General features: G+C 36.4%; 1 protein-coding gene across 4 annotated transcripts in view; it reads right to left on the bottom strand.

Moving 5' to 3' along the window:
* PIK3C3 (phosphatidylinositol 3-kinase catalytic subunit type 3) overlaps window positions 1-16,300 on the bottom strand; it is a 66,901-nt gene that overhangs the window by 5,588 nt on the left and 45,013 nt on the right. For 3 of the 4 annotated variants that reach the window (XM_085043000.1, XM_085043002.1, XM_085043001.1), the window contains one exon: window positions 11,761-11,851. The exons of the other annotated variant lie outside the window; for it this stretch is intronic. In XM_085043000.1, coding sequence (XP_084899126.1) covers window positions 11,761-11,851 — 91 coding nt within the window. The remainder of the gene's footprint in view (window positions 1-11,760; window positions 11,852-16,300) is intronic. 4 annotated transcript variants of the gene reach the window in all.

Genomic DNA, 16,300 nt, shown 5'->3' with positions numbered 1-16,300 from the left:
TGGCAACTTTCCCTAACATTCAGGGCTACCCAGCTCTAACTCCACTGAGCCTGGTTTTACCCCTTTCCCCCTTCAAATGTCTTCTGAGGAGCCTAGATCCTAGCACTGTCTAAGCAATACTATCCCCATCATTTTGAAGTACTAGTTACCTTGCAAAGTAGCAATATGGTACCAATACGTAAATTGTCCAGCAAATTACCATTAGTTGTAGAAGATTTATTGCTTCCATGTAGTCACATGCTTTATTCTCATAAAGATAAATCTCAAACAATGCAAGCTCTTGGGGAAACCATCATATTCAAGTACTTCAGCCTCCTGAATAATGAACTAGGTAAAATGGTATCAAACAATCTCTTTTACCCTACCTTTATGCCAAGTCAGAATGTTTCACAGTTTCATATCCTAGGTAAACTGTTTCAATGATTAATTGTCCTGTTTAACAACTGTGACTTATTTGCTGTCTGAATTTGTCCAATTTCCATTTCAAACAGTTGAGCTCATTAAAACTTTTTATATTAAAGAGCTGTCTATCAGAAATCTCTCTCATGTGGGCAAATATCAAATGATTCAAGTTGCTTCTTAACCTTCTCGTGGCTGTGAAGGTAAGACAGAATCAAGTCTTTCCTGAATATTTTCCTTGAATTCACTATTTTTTAGGCATTGATAAAAACGTGAGCTGAATTATTTCAACTATTTCCATAATAAGGTTGAATTTGTGATATACCTTCGTGTCCTATTTTGCATGCTTTCTATGCACCAAGGATACCACATACTCAACAATCCTCTTTATGACAGCAAAAATGCTCCAAGATTTCATTTAGGGGAACAGATTTCAGTTTAATATAACTCCGTGTTCCTTTCAAAGGCAACATATTACAAAATAGTGCTCTTTAGCACTTTAATAAAAAGCTTAAGTTAGCCAACACGGTACAGAAAGATTACAGAATCACGGAACCCTTTAGGTTGGAAAAGAGCTCTATAATCATCAAGTTTCTTCACTGAAAATACCATTATAACTCTGTTGCTGATATGTTTGAAGTAAGCATAAAGTGAGTTTTTCCTCAACTTCTTCTCAAAAAGACGTTTGATCAGTATGAAAGAATGGATTAAGCTGAAAAAGCTCAAACTTTCAAATGAAGCATGCTAGCAGTGAGAGATTCAGCAGATATTCCAAGAAGTTCTTGTTATGAAGAACTTTTATCTTCATAACAAACATGATGAGAAGGAAGTTTATTAACTCCCACATCAGAAGTTTTAGACAGCGAATGACGCACACAGTAGAATCTAACTGAATTTAATGGACTACTCACATGCTAGCAGATACACAAAACCTTAAATACATCCCCAAAATACAGCACAGACTTCTTTCAGATCTATTTTAGTGCTCAGAGAAAAGGTGATATTAATGAGAATTCAGCAAAATTACTAACTCCAATTAAAAAAAAAAGAAGAAAAAAAATCACCACAATGCTCTTTTGCACAACTTTAGTAATCAAACACTTTGGCAATCTTCTAATTTGTTCATGGAAGACCTTCTAAGAATTTTTGCAGTTAGTTATATTAAGATGCAGCTTCATGCTATGGAATTAATGACTAATTAAACCCACTACCCACAAAACACACTGACACACTGATATATGTGCAAAGAAATTCACCCATGGCTAGATCTTGCAATCAGTTTGCAATTAACAGAAGGATCAAATAACACCCAGTATTAGATCTTTGCATTAAAGTTTTTCAGCCCTGCATCAAAACTGATTGCTGAAACCTAGATGAGACAAAACATGGCAAAACTACAAATTATTTCTTGAGCACTGACTTATAGGTCCTGTAGGAAAGCAACAGTAATTCTGATTTGAAATCTCTTGAGTTCCAGTGTGGGATGAGTTCTAAAAGCCAATAGTTTCTCACAGAGAAGGTAAACAGAAGAGAGTTTTGCATGTTGGTTAAAAAAAAAAATTAATTTGGGGATTGAAATTCTGATGAGATATACAATTATCTCATTCTACACATTTATTAATGGTGACCATCATGAAAGCATTGAAAATGTCCCATCTGAAGACTTACTCACAGCCCCTACTTTGATATTTAAATGCCTGGTTATAGTTCAGGATTTGTAAAACAGAGAAGAAACAAGCTTGATTAATCTATTTGAACTTTTGCTTTGTTTCCAGAAAAGGATACATTAAACCCCACGATGTACAAATACTGTTTTTAAACATTAAGTCTCAACAGCAAAACTTGAATGTCCAAGGATGAAGAGGTTGAATAAATAAGTTTAGTCCACTATGATACTGACATTCAGCTTGAAACTAAAGTCATCCACTTCCTATCCCCCTGCACAGAGGATAGTTTAGTATCAAAGGAGATTGCAGTTATATGAAGCTATGTGATTAGAAATTTTGCTATACCTCAGTTAAATCTGAGGCACTTTGTACATGGTTCTGTCACTTAACCATGATACTGCTTTTATTTTTCAAAAGACAAACAAAAAATAAAAGGAGAAAATAACATGAAGGACAGTTCAGAAGAAAATATGGGTGAGTGATGTTCGTGAAGGGAGAAACATTTAAGTGTAATTTACTAGTGGCTTAACTGTTGATAATGAAAAAAGAAGCTGATCCTCATATGCATCAGAATCACACAGAAGATGGGAACCTAGCAAGGCAACAAGCCAAAGAAGGGAAAAAAAATATTTTACAGGAATGAAAAGAAAGAAACACTACTTCACACCATGATTATCCCAAAAAGCTAACTCAGAGGGGAAGATTACAACATCTACCAGAATATCAGGCAATGTTAACTGATGGTAAACTCAGACTCTGTTTTTACCTTGAAGTTTCTTCAAGGAGAACTAAAATGAGTATTGTTTGGCATCAAATGGCATCAAAGATGTCCTATGAAGCTGATTTCACAGAAAACTCAGTAAACTCCCAGTAAGCCCCATTGAGCTATGTAAAGTACAAGAAAGAGAATGACAAAAAGAGGAGATGAAATATTCAAGAAAACACTAATCATCTTATTAAAAATGGTAGTTAAAGGTTTGAGAAAATGGCAGACCAGTGTCTTCATATAGTTGAATGAATCTCCAAGTTCAACCTTCTGTCTTTGGCTATTTTGTATTTTTGGAAATGACACGCTTAGGATTGAGAAATCATAAGAAAACAGAGTTTTCAGAGGGAACAGTACAACTCTGGGTGAGTGCACTTCCCTGCAAAGTTCCAAGATTTTCACTTGGGCCTTTTGTTCTCTAAGCACAAGACTGTTCTCTCCCTTCCACCGAAGAGCAGATTTGTGTGGTGGCTTTTTTTTTTTTGTCCTCATATCTGACCTACTGTACAGTATGGACCACAGTTAGTACATTAAACTCAGGGATTTTTCTTTTTCACCAGCGAGCATCTTCTTGTTATAAAACATTACCTGAAATGGATTAGGTACTTAAGGCTCAAGGTTTTGACAAAGTTTAGAAATTCTGTGGAAGTTTTTATAATCTTCAGGGCAGCATCCAAATCCGTATTTCATGAGCACTGGTAGCTCTGTTTTTCAGAATTACTGAAGAAGGTAGTAATGCACTTTTGAGGTAACACAGAACATGCACATACGAGAACCCTTTCTCAATCCTGCTTAGTTTTCAGAAAAAATGCAAGTCAGACATTGTAAAGAATGGTAGCTACTCCAGTATGTATTCTTCCAGCAACATTAAGTAACACTGCTTGTATTTTTGTATAATTTTAACACATGAGTATGGGATTGCTCATTGCAAATTCAGCTCCTTTAAAGTGAAACTTCAGTGTCCTTTTCCAATGGGTCATAACATACACTGAATGTTAACACTACTAAAACCAAAGATCAATTAACAGCAAAAAAAGAAAAAAACAATAGCATTTTCATGATTATTTTTATTGTTTTGCCTTGTTATTATTACTAGTAGTGGGCATCCAACATTCATGTGGCAGAAACTGGCACTAAACACTTGGCTTAATCCTTACATTTCATCTTTTTCTGTGAACTACTTTCCTGCTTTCTCTTTTGCCTGCAGTCCAAACAACTCACAACTATTTAGATGCTTTATTTGCATGAGCACTTTCATTTGAGAGACTATTCTGACAACAGTCTTTTGTTTCCAAGAGTTCAATTTGAACAAAATGCAGTTTCTAAACAAGACCATGTAGGCTTCCCTAATTTTTTTCTTTTTTTTTTAAGTAAAAAGCAACAAAGATGTTAATGAACAGCTCTAAATTGAACTTCTGTAAGAATCAGGGTTTCAGCCACTACAGCACTCAAAGATGACACTGTTCCAGCTCAGAACTTCATCATACTGGCCAAAAACTTACAATCATCTAGAAACTGTGATAAAAAGCAACAGAAGCACAAGAGTGCTCTCATACTCAGTTCATGTTTTGGTGTTTACTCCACCACTTGTATTTTTTCAACATTTTGAAATTAATTAATATGCATAAAAAATCAACAGTCTAGAAACAAAAAGCTGTGTCTGCAGCTGCAGCGTCATTACCCAAATGGACAGAGAGATGAGCATCTGCTGAAGCAAAATAAGTTCCGTGGCAATGTGACATTTTTACAAAGCATGAACCTCCCTAGAGCAGAAAGAAAATATGACTACTGAAACAGATTCTAATCAAGCAAAAGTGACTATACTTCTCCTGCAAAGTATATTTCCTACTGGCACTAATAAATCTCAGGAAAATTTCCTAGCACCACCTTTTAAAAAATATTGGTATTTTCAGTCATGTGAAAAGGGACAGATATCCACAGCCTAAAAAGGCTTATCAAGCTCCAACTTAGAAAGTCCTTTCCATTTCACTAACTTGGGAACCCAACTCAGTTATTCTTTGGCTGACTAGGGAGCTCAGGGGAGGCAGAAAGCAGTGTGAGTTTGACTACAAGCCAGATGGAAAAAACCTGGAAAAATTAGCTCAGATTTAGAAACAAGTTAGCTCAGAAGCTTTCTGTATCTCCAAGTCACATCTCTGTTTCAGCTTTTAAACCTGTGGAATAAAAATAATTTTACTTCGATATATTTAATGTTAAAGGAACAAAACATGTCTGCTCTCTCTTTTTGCTAGATTCCAAATAATTACACTGATCATTTCCTTATCAAAGGGGATGAGCCCCTGTCAGTGTTCACACAGCTCTGGAAACACAGAGGGTGCTCTCAGTATTACAGCCCACAGAAAAATGACTTTCACTTCTTCTAGACAGTATGATTTTAGCCTTTTCTGTGTCTATCCAAAGGTGCTATCAAAATGAACAGGGCTACTTTCACAAACAGAAGTTAAGCTCCTGCTTATGGGAGCCAGGTATTTGTGCTGTCTGTGCTGACAATAACCTCGCCTGTAAGGCAGCATCTTTGCAGCACCTTCTTTAATCAATGGACATCTGAAACAGAGCTCAGTCAATTAGGACACTGTCCTTTAATGCCTGCTGAGTCCTTTGTCTGCCAATGAATCACTGGTCCCTGATGATTTCTCATTTAAAGGTCAAATCTGCTATGAAGGACAGATAGAAACCATCTGGCTTTCCTGTAGAAAAATAAAAAGCTTTTTTTGTTAGGAGGTGACAATGCTGAATCCATTAGCTACATCTGAAGAGTGATGGTGCATCTCTTCCTTACACAAAACTGGCCACATAATTGACTCCAGATTTTAGTCATTACTACTTAGAATTTATAGCACTGGCTAATTTTAAAAAGCCCAACCATTAGCAATTAGCACTGCAGCTGTGCTGGAAATGGAACAGCAAGGAGCAGTGGCAGAAAAAAAAGTGAGCGTAGCAATATCCTCATTGTATTATCAGTTATGCATTGACAAGTCAATATAAAGATTTCAGCCCAGTCTTCTTCTTGAAAACTGAGAAATGGAAAAGCGTATGTGAAGAGTGGAAAATTTAAAGCCAATTATCTCAGAGGGCACAGAAAAGGAGATGCAAACTGAGGAGAATCCTCTGCTACTTTTCAATTTAGTTTCATTTTGTGACATTTTTGAGCCATGGCAGGTTTTCAAAAAAGCCTAAATCAGAGAGTGGCAGTAGGATATGGTGTCATGAACCGTGAGCTGAAGCACACTATACTGACAGTTTTCTTTATAAATAGTATGGAGAGGACAAAAGACAATGAAAGTATCAAAAAGACAACTATTTTTAAGCTTTGCAGTTACTTTTTCTTGATCAAAAATTGGCAAGCTTTTTACTATAAAACTAAACACCAAGAATTTGAAGAGAATTTTTCCAGGTTTGAGGATGGAGACAATTTTATGCAGTTGGTAATCCCTGTTTTCTGGGTTTTCCTAGGGGGAAAAGTAGTGATCAAAACTGGAGTGAGGGTAGTGAGTCAGTCCAACAAGCTTTTCTTGCAATTGTACTAGCCTAATTTTCCATAAATACTGGGTACACTTGCTGAGTGATAGTGTGTATACCCACTGCAAGCAGATAGCTGGTTCAGAAAACAGTTTTCCATACGCTCTTCAAGAACAGCTGGGAAACTTCAAACAGAGCTTTGTTTATTTTCAGGTCAATGCTGACTCACTCATTTTCAGCCCAATATCTCTGAGAATGCATTGTTAAGGTCAGCACTTATTTAATTTCTGGAAACAAATGCTATGCAAAGTAAGTAAGAAGGTGCTGCCAAATTCTGATGTGCTCTAACTCTTCATGTGAAGCCACTGGGAATTTCTGGTATTTTTCATGCTAGCAGGAAAAAATTATCTTCATTGACATCTTTCTCTGATAAATAAAATCATTTTGTGTAGTTTGCTCTCTTTTGAACATGAAGAATGTGAAAGCTCCTTCAAAGAGGACAGGAACAGAGCACCCAGATGTACTTACACTATCCTGTGCCAATAACCCATGTCAAAGAGGTGCAATCTACACTGATTTTATAGAAGCTGCTGTTCCAATTTTGCCTTCACTCAGTATGTATTTCTACCAAGAAATTTCACAACTTTTGGACAAAAACAACACTTGGACAATAGACTTTCTCTTTGATTTTAAGTTTGATTATACAATTGCATTCTGTCAGTGAGTTCCTTAGGATATCATGCTGTTATTAGATGGTAGAGGATAATTTGGGGGGGAAAAAAAAAAAAAAGTCTGCCTTCGTTCCTCTGGTTAGTAGTTATAGTCTTTAAGAATATTTTCCACACTCAGATTTTTCTAAAAGGTCTCATTTAACATATCAGTATGAAATTCTTAAGAAAAAATGTAATCACAAGTCAAATCATCTAAGGCCTCACCGAAGAAGACATATTTCACTGAAGTTTCCCTATGGTCTTACTTTGTTTCCTTCATTGACTGAATGCAAGAAAGTCCAAAGATGCTGATTTCCAACATCTTAACTACTCTAACTAGTGAGCATCCCATTATCATACACCTATATACAACAGGAAATGCCAAGAAACAGTGCAAGAAATCAGGACATAGAAAATCGAAGTAGTGTTCTTTATTTTGTTTCAATTTATTTTATTCTAGACATCATTATCATATGGTTTGTGCAAATTTTATTTTTATATAGAATACATATATGATTACTAAAATTAAACCTCCATTTTGGCACTAAGACCACAGCAGATTATTTTCTTAAAGTTTAGAAAAGGGAAACACAAAAATTATTTGGGAAGGCAGTTTTCACAATCTACTGTAACCAGCCCTTCCCTGCATACTAGAAGTGAGGAGGTGGCACATGATATTGCTTTGTGAAGACAAAAATGAGATTGGGAGTTCAGCTACCATGTAACATTTCAATGCTTTCACTTTGAGGAAGCAAAATTGTGGCCATTAAGTCTTTCTTTAGCAATAACCTTTACAATAATTCATGCTTACTTCATAACAGCAGTATAGCTGCACCTTCTGAAAAGTTCCAGTATCAAAGATCTTTATGCCAAACAAATTGTTTGACAAAATAATGGCAGGGTAATACTTCAATAGGCATTATACTCTATATAATATATATGCAGTACTTCAGTGAGCATTCCTTCATTTTACAAAAAAGGAAATTATTGTATCACAGTTTAATCATAAAACTTTCATTCTGATTAATCTCCAAATTGAGACAAAGGTAACCTATCTTGTTGCCTGTGAGCCCAGAGCCTCACTGGTGTCAGTTCCCTAAAGCAAAACAAGGGCTCTACGCAAAGATGAGCATGAGTGCTGCTGATAAAGCCCCAAAGAGGAAAATGCTAGCTATGAACTTCCTCCTCCACTCTTCACCAGGACACCTTAGTTACAGAAACATTGGTAAATCTCCACCTTTGTCTCCCGTGAAAGTGATGCCATGGTTGAAATGGTTATTGACTTGTCTCACAAATCAAAGGTAATTTAATTTTGCAGGTCAGTCCAAAATGGATCTTTACCTAATTTGAGTCTGTTGAAATATATATGGATTTTTTGTTAAAGCTTTAAGGAAAAAAATAAAAATCAATTGAGATGCTGAAAGCATTTATTCAATCTTCCTACAGCAAGGTACAGTATTACCTTGTTAAATGACTGAACGAACTTGCCACTCACCCCAAGAGATGCAAGGCACCTTGTTCCTTTTTTTATTACTTCTAACAAAGCTTATAACTGATTTCAGATGGGCTAATGGGTATTTAATACCCCAAACAAGTTTTCTAGCACATTACTTAAAAAAAACCTGAACAATGACCCATTCACTATTACATAACAGGTTAAGATGATTCTGATCCTAGGTCATTTACAGCTATTTTCTAGTTGGGTTTTTTTTGAAGTAAAATAGTAAAATGAAAAACTGAGAACCAAAGAAAGCAGTTACTATCACAGCAGCTTTGAACATTGTCATATGCATCCAAGTAAATCATGATATTAACAACTGCTTTATGGAAGGCTCCTCTGCTCACCTACTCTTAGGGATCCCAGAATGATGTATTATTTTTGCACAAATTTAAGGAGTATACTCAGAGGGTAACTTTGAACCAAAAAGACCAAACCTGAACTGCCAACAGCAGTCAGAGATAGTTGAGCTGTCAGAAAAAAAGAGAGTTTTTAAAAAATAACAAAACTTGAGAGAGCTAACAAATTTGGCTATCTTCCTAACAATACCTTACTGTGTGGGTTTTGTTTTGATTTTTAAAGGAACAAGCATGCTGTAAATTAACTTAGAGAATCTGGGGAAATAGTCTTTTCCTCTCAAAGTGATTTGAATTCCTTGTAAGCAACATGGGCCTTTCTGCTTCAGTTCTATCTGCTTTCACATTTTAAAGCATCTGTGAATGGACAGCCTGGAATCTCCCATGAGGATAAAAGTCACAGTTCACCAAGCTGCAGCACCGTCAGAGCTCAGGATCCCAAAAGCTAATGGCTGCAGTTGATCTAACACTGATCTGTTATGTAACAGCTAAGCTTGTGCTCTTTTAATGCACAGAAAGCAGTGTTACTTTTACTTTGTAATGGAATTTAGAAGTAACCCCATAGACCTAATTCAGATTTCAGGTGGTCAGAGCACACACTGGTAACACCATGGTTGTTTGATTCCACACAGGCCATTCCATTAAGAGCTGGACTTGATGATCCTTGCGGGTTCCTTCCAACTCAGAATAACCTGTGATTCTGAACTCCCTTTTACATTTTGCTTCCTTCCATGATTTCCAAATGCATACAATTCTGTCATGCTTTACATAATCTTGATTTTTAACTATACATAAGTGAACTGTAACATACTTCTCAGCTGTAGGAAAGACTTTCTGGCTTTCAATTCTGTATCTTGATTTGTTAACTCAGTAATTATATTGGAAATTTACACAGAGTAAAAGAGTTCTAGAAGTGTCTGAAACACTCAACTATTGCTATATTAAAACCAGCCTTTGCAAATATTTTACAGAACCCTAATCCTGCTATCATTAATTACTGAAAGCATATACCCTTGGACAGAACTTCTAGAGAGTTTTCCACCACAAAATGCAATGCCAAGACACTAATAAGAAACAAGGATATTGCATGTTAATTAGCAGCAAGTACCGGAAGACTTGGTAAAAAACATCGGAGCTCACAAGAACGCATTCAAGGCATGTGTAACAGTGTCACACAAGCAACGTGGCTTATGGAAGAGGCCCATGGCAGGGGGATGGAATGAGATCATATTTAAAATCCTTTCCAGCCCAAGCCATTCTAGGATTCTGTGATCAAAAGACAGGGAGCTCTGGACCAATAATGAGTAAGATTAAAATATGTCGTAAGTCTCAAACTTATTGGTGCAAATAATAAAGAACCAGCACTTCTGAAGTTAAATGAAACCACTGGTTTGAAGTCCTGATAACTGCTTCAGTCAACCACAAACTTATCCTAAATTAGCCCCTGCTCTACCAGTTGATGCACACTTCAAATTTTACTAGGATTTATGGTGCACCTATTAGTAAACTTTGAAATACAAAAGATCTTCTCCTCCTTACTCTATCATGCATGTTTCCCATGAGTAGCCAGAGCCAAATACATCTTCTTTATAAAGATGAAATTCATAGATAGGACTTGCATACTGTTGGGAAGACCTCTTCCTTGAAAAGAAGGTGTCTCTACAAAAATGTAGTTACTTCCTTGTCAGGTATTGAACCATTTCAGTTGAGCACTTTAGACTTTTATGTCCCATATTCTATGAAAGTAACCTACTCAATATTTCTAGGGCATTGAGGGTCAGAAGTGAGGTTCAAATATTTTGAGAAAAAATAATTTTCTGTCATTTTCTTAGGAAAACAGTCAAGTGAGGGGAAGATTGTCATGTATACCGCAAAACACGCTTTTGTTGCTAGCTCAGCTTCCTGGAAATTAAACTGAATAGCTACAAGAACAAATTGCATCAATTTGAAACTAAGAAACTGTAAACAAAAATGCTTGGATCCTTGAAGAGAAAAGGAAAAATTTGTGTGAGTCACAATTTAGTTTTCTTTAAGGAAATTATATTAGAACATTAAATATTTATTTGAAGATTCTGAATCTCTGCTTTTATAGCTTACTGAAAACAGTGAAGAACAGCCCATCTGAGAGACAATCCAACCTTCGAATAAAAATTACACTGAACTAATTTCCATTGGATACACAGGCTCCACAAAGTCCTCTGGGGAATTAAAACAGATAGCCCTTCACTACAAATCAGGTTATAAAAAAGCCAGCATTTGTCTAAAATATAAGTGTAATGAAATCTAGATGGACATGTATGCAGTATTTTTTATGTCAACTGTTGCTCAAACACCAAATGGAGAAGAATGACTCAAGCTGGTGTAAAGGACAAAGTTAGAATTATGGGACACAAGTCTGTCTTCAAAATAAAAATTTATTGGTGATGAAGATATACCAGTGTACTGGTTTTAAATCTTCAGTAGACTGGTTTCATATCTAGAAGAAGACTGGTTTTATAAAACCATCTATGACTTACAGGTTCCTAGACTAGATGGAACCATCTTTCATTATATAGTCAGTACTGACTGCTTCACTTATCCCAAGTTTGATAAGGTGGGAACACAGTTTTTAGCTAAAATACCTGATGGAACAGAGTGCTAGAGCAGAGTCTGCAGCACTGAATGGATAACAAAAAGAAATTCTGTATTCATAGGCACACATGCTAAGTGCTCTCCAAGTACATTTTCTCCTATCTTTAACTTCCACAATTCTAGAAATTGCTCAAATCTTACAGAACAGAAGTAAGTGTTTTCAGGTGAGACACAAATGAGTCATCACAAGGGACTGAAAATTTCATAATGAGATGACCTGTGTTACTGAAGACAAGGAAAGCTTCCCAGTTACCTTTTTTACAGTCTTGTCAGGTTCAAGAGCAATATCTGGAATGTTTGCATCCACCATGAGGGAAAATAAGTTCAAGATCAAGTTGGAATACCTAAGCAGAAGAGCAAATTAGGTAAAACACTCTGTAAATTGTACAAAAGACATTCTGTAAACAACTTAATTTAAGAACTCATCATCATCTTACAGTGAACTGTTAATGCCTCAGAGATCCATTTGTAACATTTTAACTGAAAGTATTTATGTTAAGAACATAAGATACTGACATTAGCTATAAAAGTTTAACCTTCAAAATCTCTGACTGCCAAAACTGAATAAAGTGCTCTGATTTTGTTATAATTTGCTAAAATTGTCAGAACATTTACTCAGAGACACATCAAATATAAACTACAATTTCATATATTTTATGTTTTAATGCCATTTTCTACCTCTAGTAGGACAAACATATGCTAGAATACCAACTCAAAGGTTATTTTTTATTAAGAAATGATAAAGCAGCATGATACATGTTCACAGAGATAAAGTCTTCATAATTACACAAAATTATTTTTCCAGTCACTGTAAGGGCTTTTGATATAAGTTAAATATTTAGCCAGATCCAAGTCTTCAGTTGCTTCAGTTGCACCAGTAATAGCGGCAGCACAGTGCACTTAGGAAGTACAAATGTCATCTGTAACCGTTAAACAAGACAAATCAGAGAATAGTTTTAAGCTTTAATATGGTGTTGGAAGAACTCATGACTATTTTTTTTTAAAGAACACCATTTTGCCCTTGCAGAAAACTAGATGTCAGTTGCTTTTTCAAAGGATAATTTTCAAGCTGTTCAACACAAACTGAAACTCCCCCTCCGCTGCAAAGAGATCAAGTTCCCTTTAAGACAGAAAATATGTAACTGACTTCAATATTTGAAAAATTGCTTTGCTAAGAGAACTAGGAGCTGCACAGATGATAGAAAATGAATTCTTAGCAGCAAAACTTGTTTATTAGGAAGTTGCTGAATATATATCAGCTGACAATTGCAAGGAGTACAAAGTATTTCAACTATACAAAAGGTCTGCTTCATAGCCATATTTTACCAAGTAAATACTGCTCAAAAAAAAAAAAAGTCTCTCTAGAGAAACTTAATTCCAACAAAAACTCTTGACAATTATTATCTGGAAACAACACTACCTAACACATTCCAATGTAAGTTTTAAGACTTTATAACAAAAGCATTTAAAATCAACTGTTCGGGTAGAAATCGTCAGTGCTTAATTTCGTGCTGCAGTTTTGCTTCACTTTCTCAGGCGCAGGGGGCTGGAGCTGGGAGAACTGATTTTATGACCACTTAAAAGAAAAAAAGTTAACTCTACCATTTTGTTTCAGGTCTGGCTAAGAAATCTGAGAGTCAGGCTGCTCTGCTGCCAGGAATAGACACCACAAATTCTAATGAATTTTTCTTCTACTTGCCTGAAACTAGCAAATCCCTTTTTAAACATGCTTAAGTGATTCAGGTATGTGCTCTCAAGTCTCTTCCTATGTTATTGGTACCTTCTGTCAGTAGTTTTTTCCTTCAAACTGACCCAGAAACCAAAGTCTCAGAGTTCCTTTTGCACTTCAACCACACAAAAGATAAGAGCTTCTAAGTACTAGAGGTTATTGGAGCCATTTATGTGATGGAGGTTTGTAAAGAAGTATTTTAAAGGTCTAGGCATAATTGATAGATGCCAGTTAAGAGATGGTTCTGTTCTACAAACAAAGTAGTCTGATTCTTGAAGAATAAGGTCATCTGATGAACCACATTTGAAAAAAAAAATCAAGGAATCAAGATAATTTGATGGGGAGTATGGAGTGGAAAAAACCCTAAAAATTAAGGAAGAATTATTCACTGTATTATGTGCAGGTACTGCTCAGTGTACTGTCTGCCCTTAACCCCAACATTTCTGTAACTCAGTAATCAACTGCCATCCTTCTTACAGGCAACATCTTTCGCAAATATGCCATGAGGTTCACAGCTGGGGAACTGACAGCCCAAACACATCTAAGAAAAGACACTTTGCTGAATCACCTGAGTTAGGAGTCTGAGCTGTAAGAAACAAACACCTCTGTCAAGCAAGGCATATCACTCATCTTTGACATCTACATTACAATGGCCTCTGGAATGGCTGCCATCCATCCACAGGCAGAACAAACTCTGAGGCAGGATTTTCTAGTTTTAAGGAGGTTAAATTAAGTACCTAAACCCAAACCTAAGTGCTTCTCACATATTTCTTTGATTTTCTCAAACTCAGTACAAATTAACTCACGAAATAAATGAGGACTCAGCTGCACTGAAGGTTGATTAACTTTTGGTTTGAACATGAAGTACTGGTAAAGAAATTAAACAAAAAAAACTCTACTACATAGAAGAGGCCTCATATATCAAGAAAGAAACCCACAGCAGACAAAAGGTCAAATTCTCATTGCTGTGTTTTCTGAGAACAGCAACTTTTGTTTTCAAGTATTTTCAAGATCTAGTATTTCAAATACCTGCTTGATCGTAAGCATTCCTTTATTTTTTCAGTATTTACCAGTCCCTTTGCATATAGATGTCCTCAACCGATCAAATTTTTAGGCTGTTGACTTTGCAATACTCTACCAAATTTGAAGCCACAAACATCCACTATAAAGACAAGGACAGGAATGTATACAGCTATTTGCAGTCCCAAACCAAGGCCCTGCTTACCTGGTCTAACTCAAAAATTCCTAGGTTTAAAATGCCTTACGGATATTACCTTTCTTTCAGTGGAACATCAGACCACCCACGACTCATTCTTAAGAGCATGTGTACTTCCTAATTACTGTCATGTCACAGTCAGCTATAATAAATAATGCCATTTATTCTTCCCAATGTATTTCCTCCCAGTCCAAATTCAGTGAATATGGTCCTGATTCCACCCAGCTTCACTTTCGCTCTTCCCTCTTCACCATCTCATCCAAGCTTTTAAGAACACTATCCAGAACCTGGCACTGCCTAGCTACAAGCTTTCCAAAGGAGCATCACTTCCCAAGGGCCATCACAGCTTTCTGCTCATTGTCTACAGTGTTTCCATGCAAATCTAGACAGCACCCTCAGTACATTAAACTGAGAAAAGACTGGGGAAAAACTTGGCTCCAGCCAGCTGGATAACCCCATCCAGCTGGGGTTAGAAAATCCCAGCCCAAACACAGAAAATCCCAGCCCAAACAACAAATTCTGTCCCCAGCTACCTCCTACTCCTCTGTCCTTACCTGTGCTCACTAACTCAAACTGAACAGCAAGCTTCTTGCAGGACTAATGCAGGGGAAACCCTTACTTGGAAGGAGCAATACAATCTAGAGCCCTCACTCTGGAAAAAAATCCCTGAAATGCTGTGACTGGATTCTTTGCTGCAACGGATTGCCCAGAAAGGGTGTAGAGTCTCCCTCAGTGGAAATATTCCAGAACCTTCTGAACCTGTGCAATGGGAGCAATGTGCCTGAGCAGGGAGGTGGCACAGCTGACCCATTTTGTGATTCTCTGGAACCTGCTGAGGATGTGTAAGCAGGGAATTCTTGGTGGAAAGGAAATGCTGACATTTAGCAGGATTTAAACATCTTTAAACAGGCTCAATATGTGTAACGAAGGTACAAAAGGCTGCTACAGCCCAAGTGAAAATGCAAGTCCTGCTGACAACCACAATTTGCCCTGCAACACATTCAGAACGCAGCAGCTGCTCCTTCACTACAGCACTGCTGACAAACACACACAACTCAAAAAAGTAGAAAGCATCTCCTTAGCCCCTACCCTCCCAAGAAAAGCCCCCAAACTAAATAAAAAACATGCAATAATGATCATATGCCAAACTGCTTGTAACCAGGAACAACGAACAAAACTATTCTTTCACTTGTAACTTTAAAATTCCTTGCATTTTTTTCAACATTATGAAACACCTGTTCCACCAGGAATCCTGAGCCACTGAGATACAGTACTTGAAATACCTAGAGAACTGGTTATTCCCAATGGAAATAAAGAACAAAAACATCAAAGCTGATAGAGATGACAGAGTCTGAGTTTTGTCTTAGCAAACAGAGGTTATGATTTCACACTACTCCGCCAGATGTGTCTGTGAGTGGATTTCTGTCAATATACAGAAAAGTGGATTCTAACAGCTGTTAGAACTAAACTGCTCCACATCCAATTATTCTTTTTTTCAACAAGTGATCTTTTTTTTTTTTTCGTTTTAGCTGCTTAAAGTAATAGATGTAGTAATTCTAATATTATCAAACACTATCTTTGTTGAAAGCATTAAGGATATTTATCCAGAACCATTTAAAAATATTTTTCTATTAAAGTGAACAAATATTGGAGATACTGTAATGACAACTACAATTCCAGACATTAAAAATGAAACCATCTTGATTTACAGTTTAGTTGTATACCCAAATTACCACTATACTACACAGTTAATAATGATCTTTGAAGAAAATCATTACATAAATTAATTCAATGGATAATCTTGCACTAACACAACAGACCTTTCCACTGAAACAGCTAGGTTTAAAC

Source organism: Lichenostomus cassidix, chromosome Z, assembly GCF_008360975.1.
Source record: "Lichenostomus cassidix isolate B80296 chromosome Z, HeHo_3.0, whole genome shotgun sequence".
NCBI classification, from domain to species: Eukaryota; Metazoa; Chordata; class Aves; order Passeriformes; family Meliphagidae; genus Lichenostomus; species Lichenostomus cassidix.
This window is presented reverse-complemented; position numbering and strand designations above follow the sequence as displayed.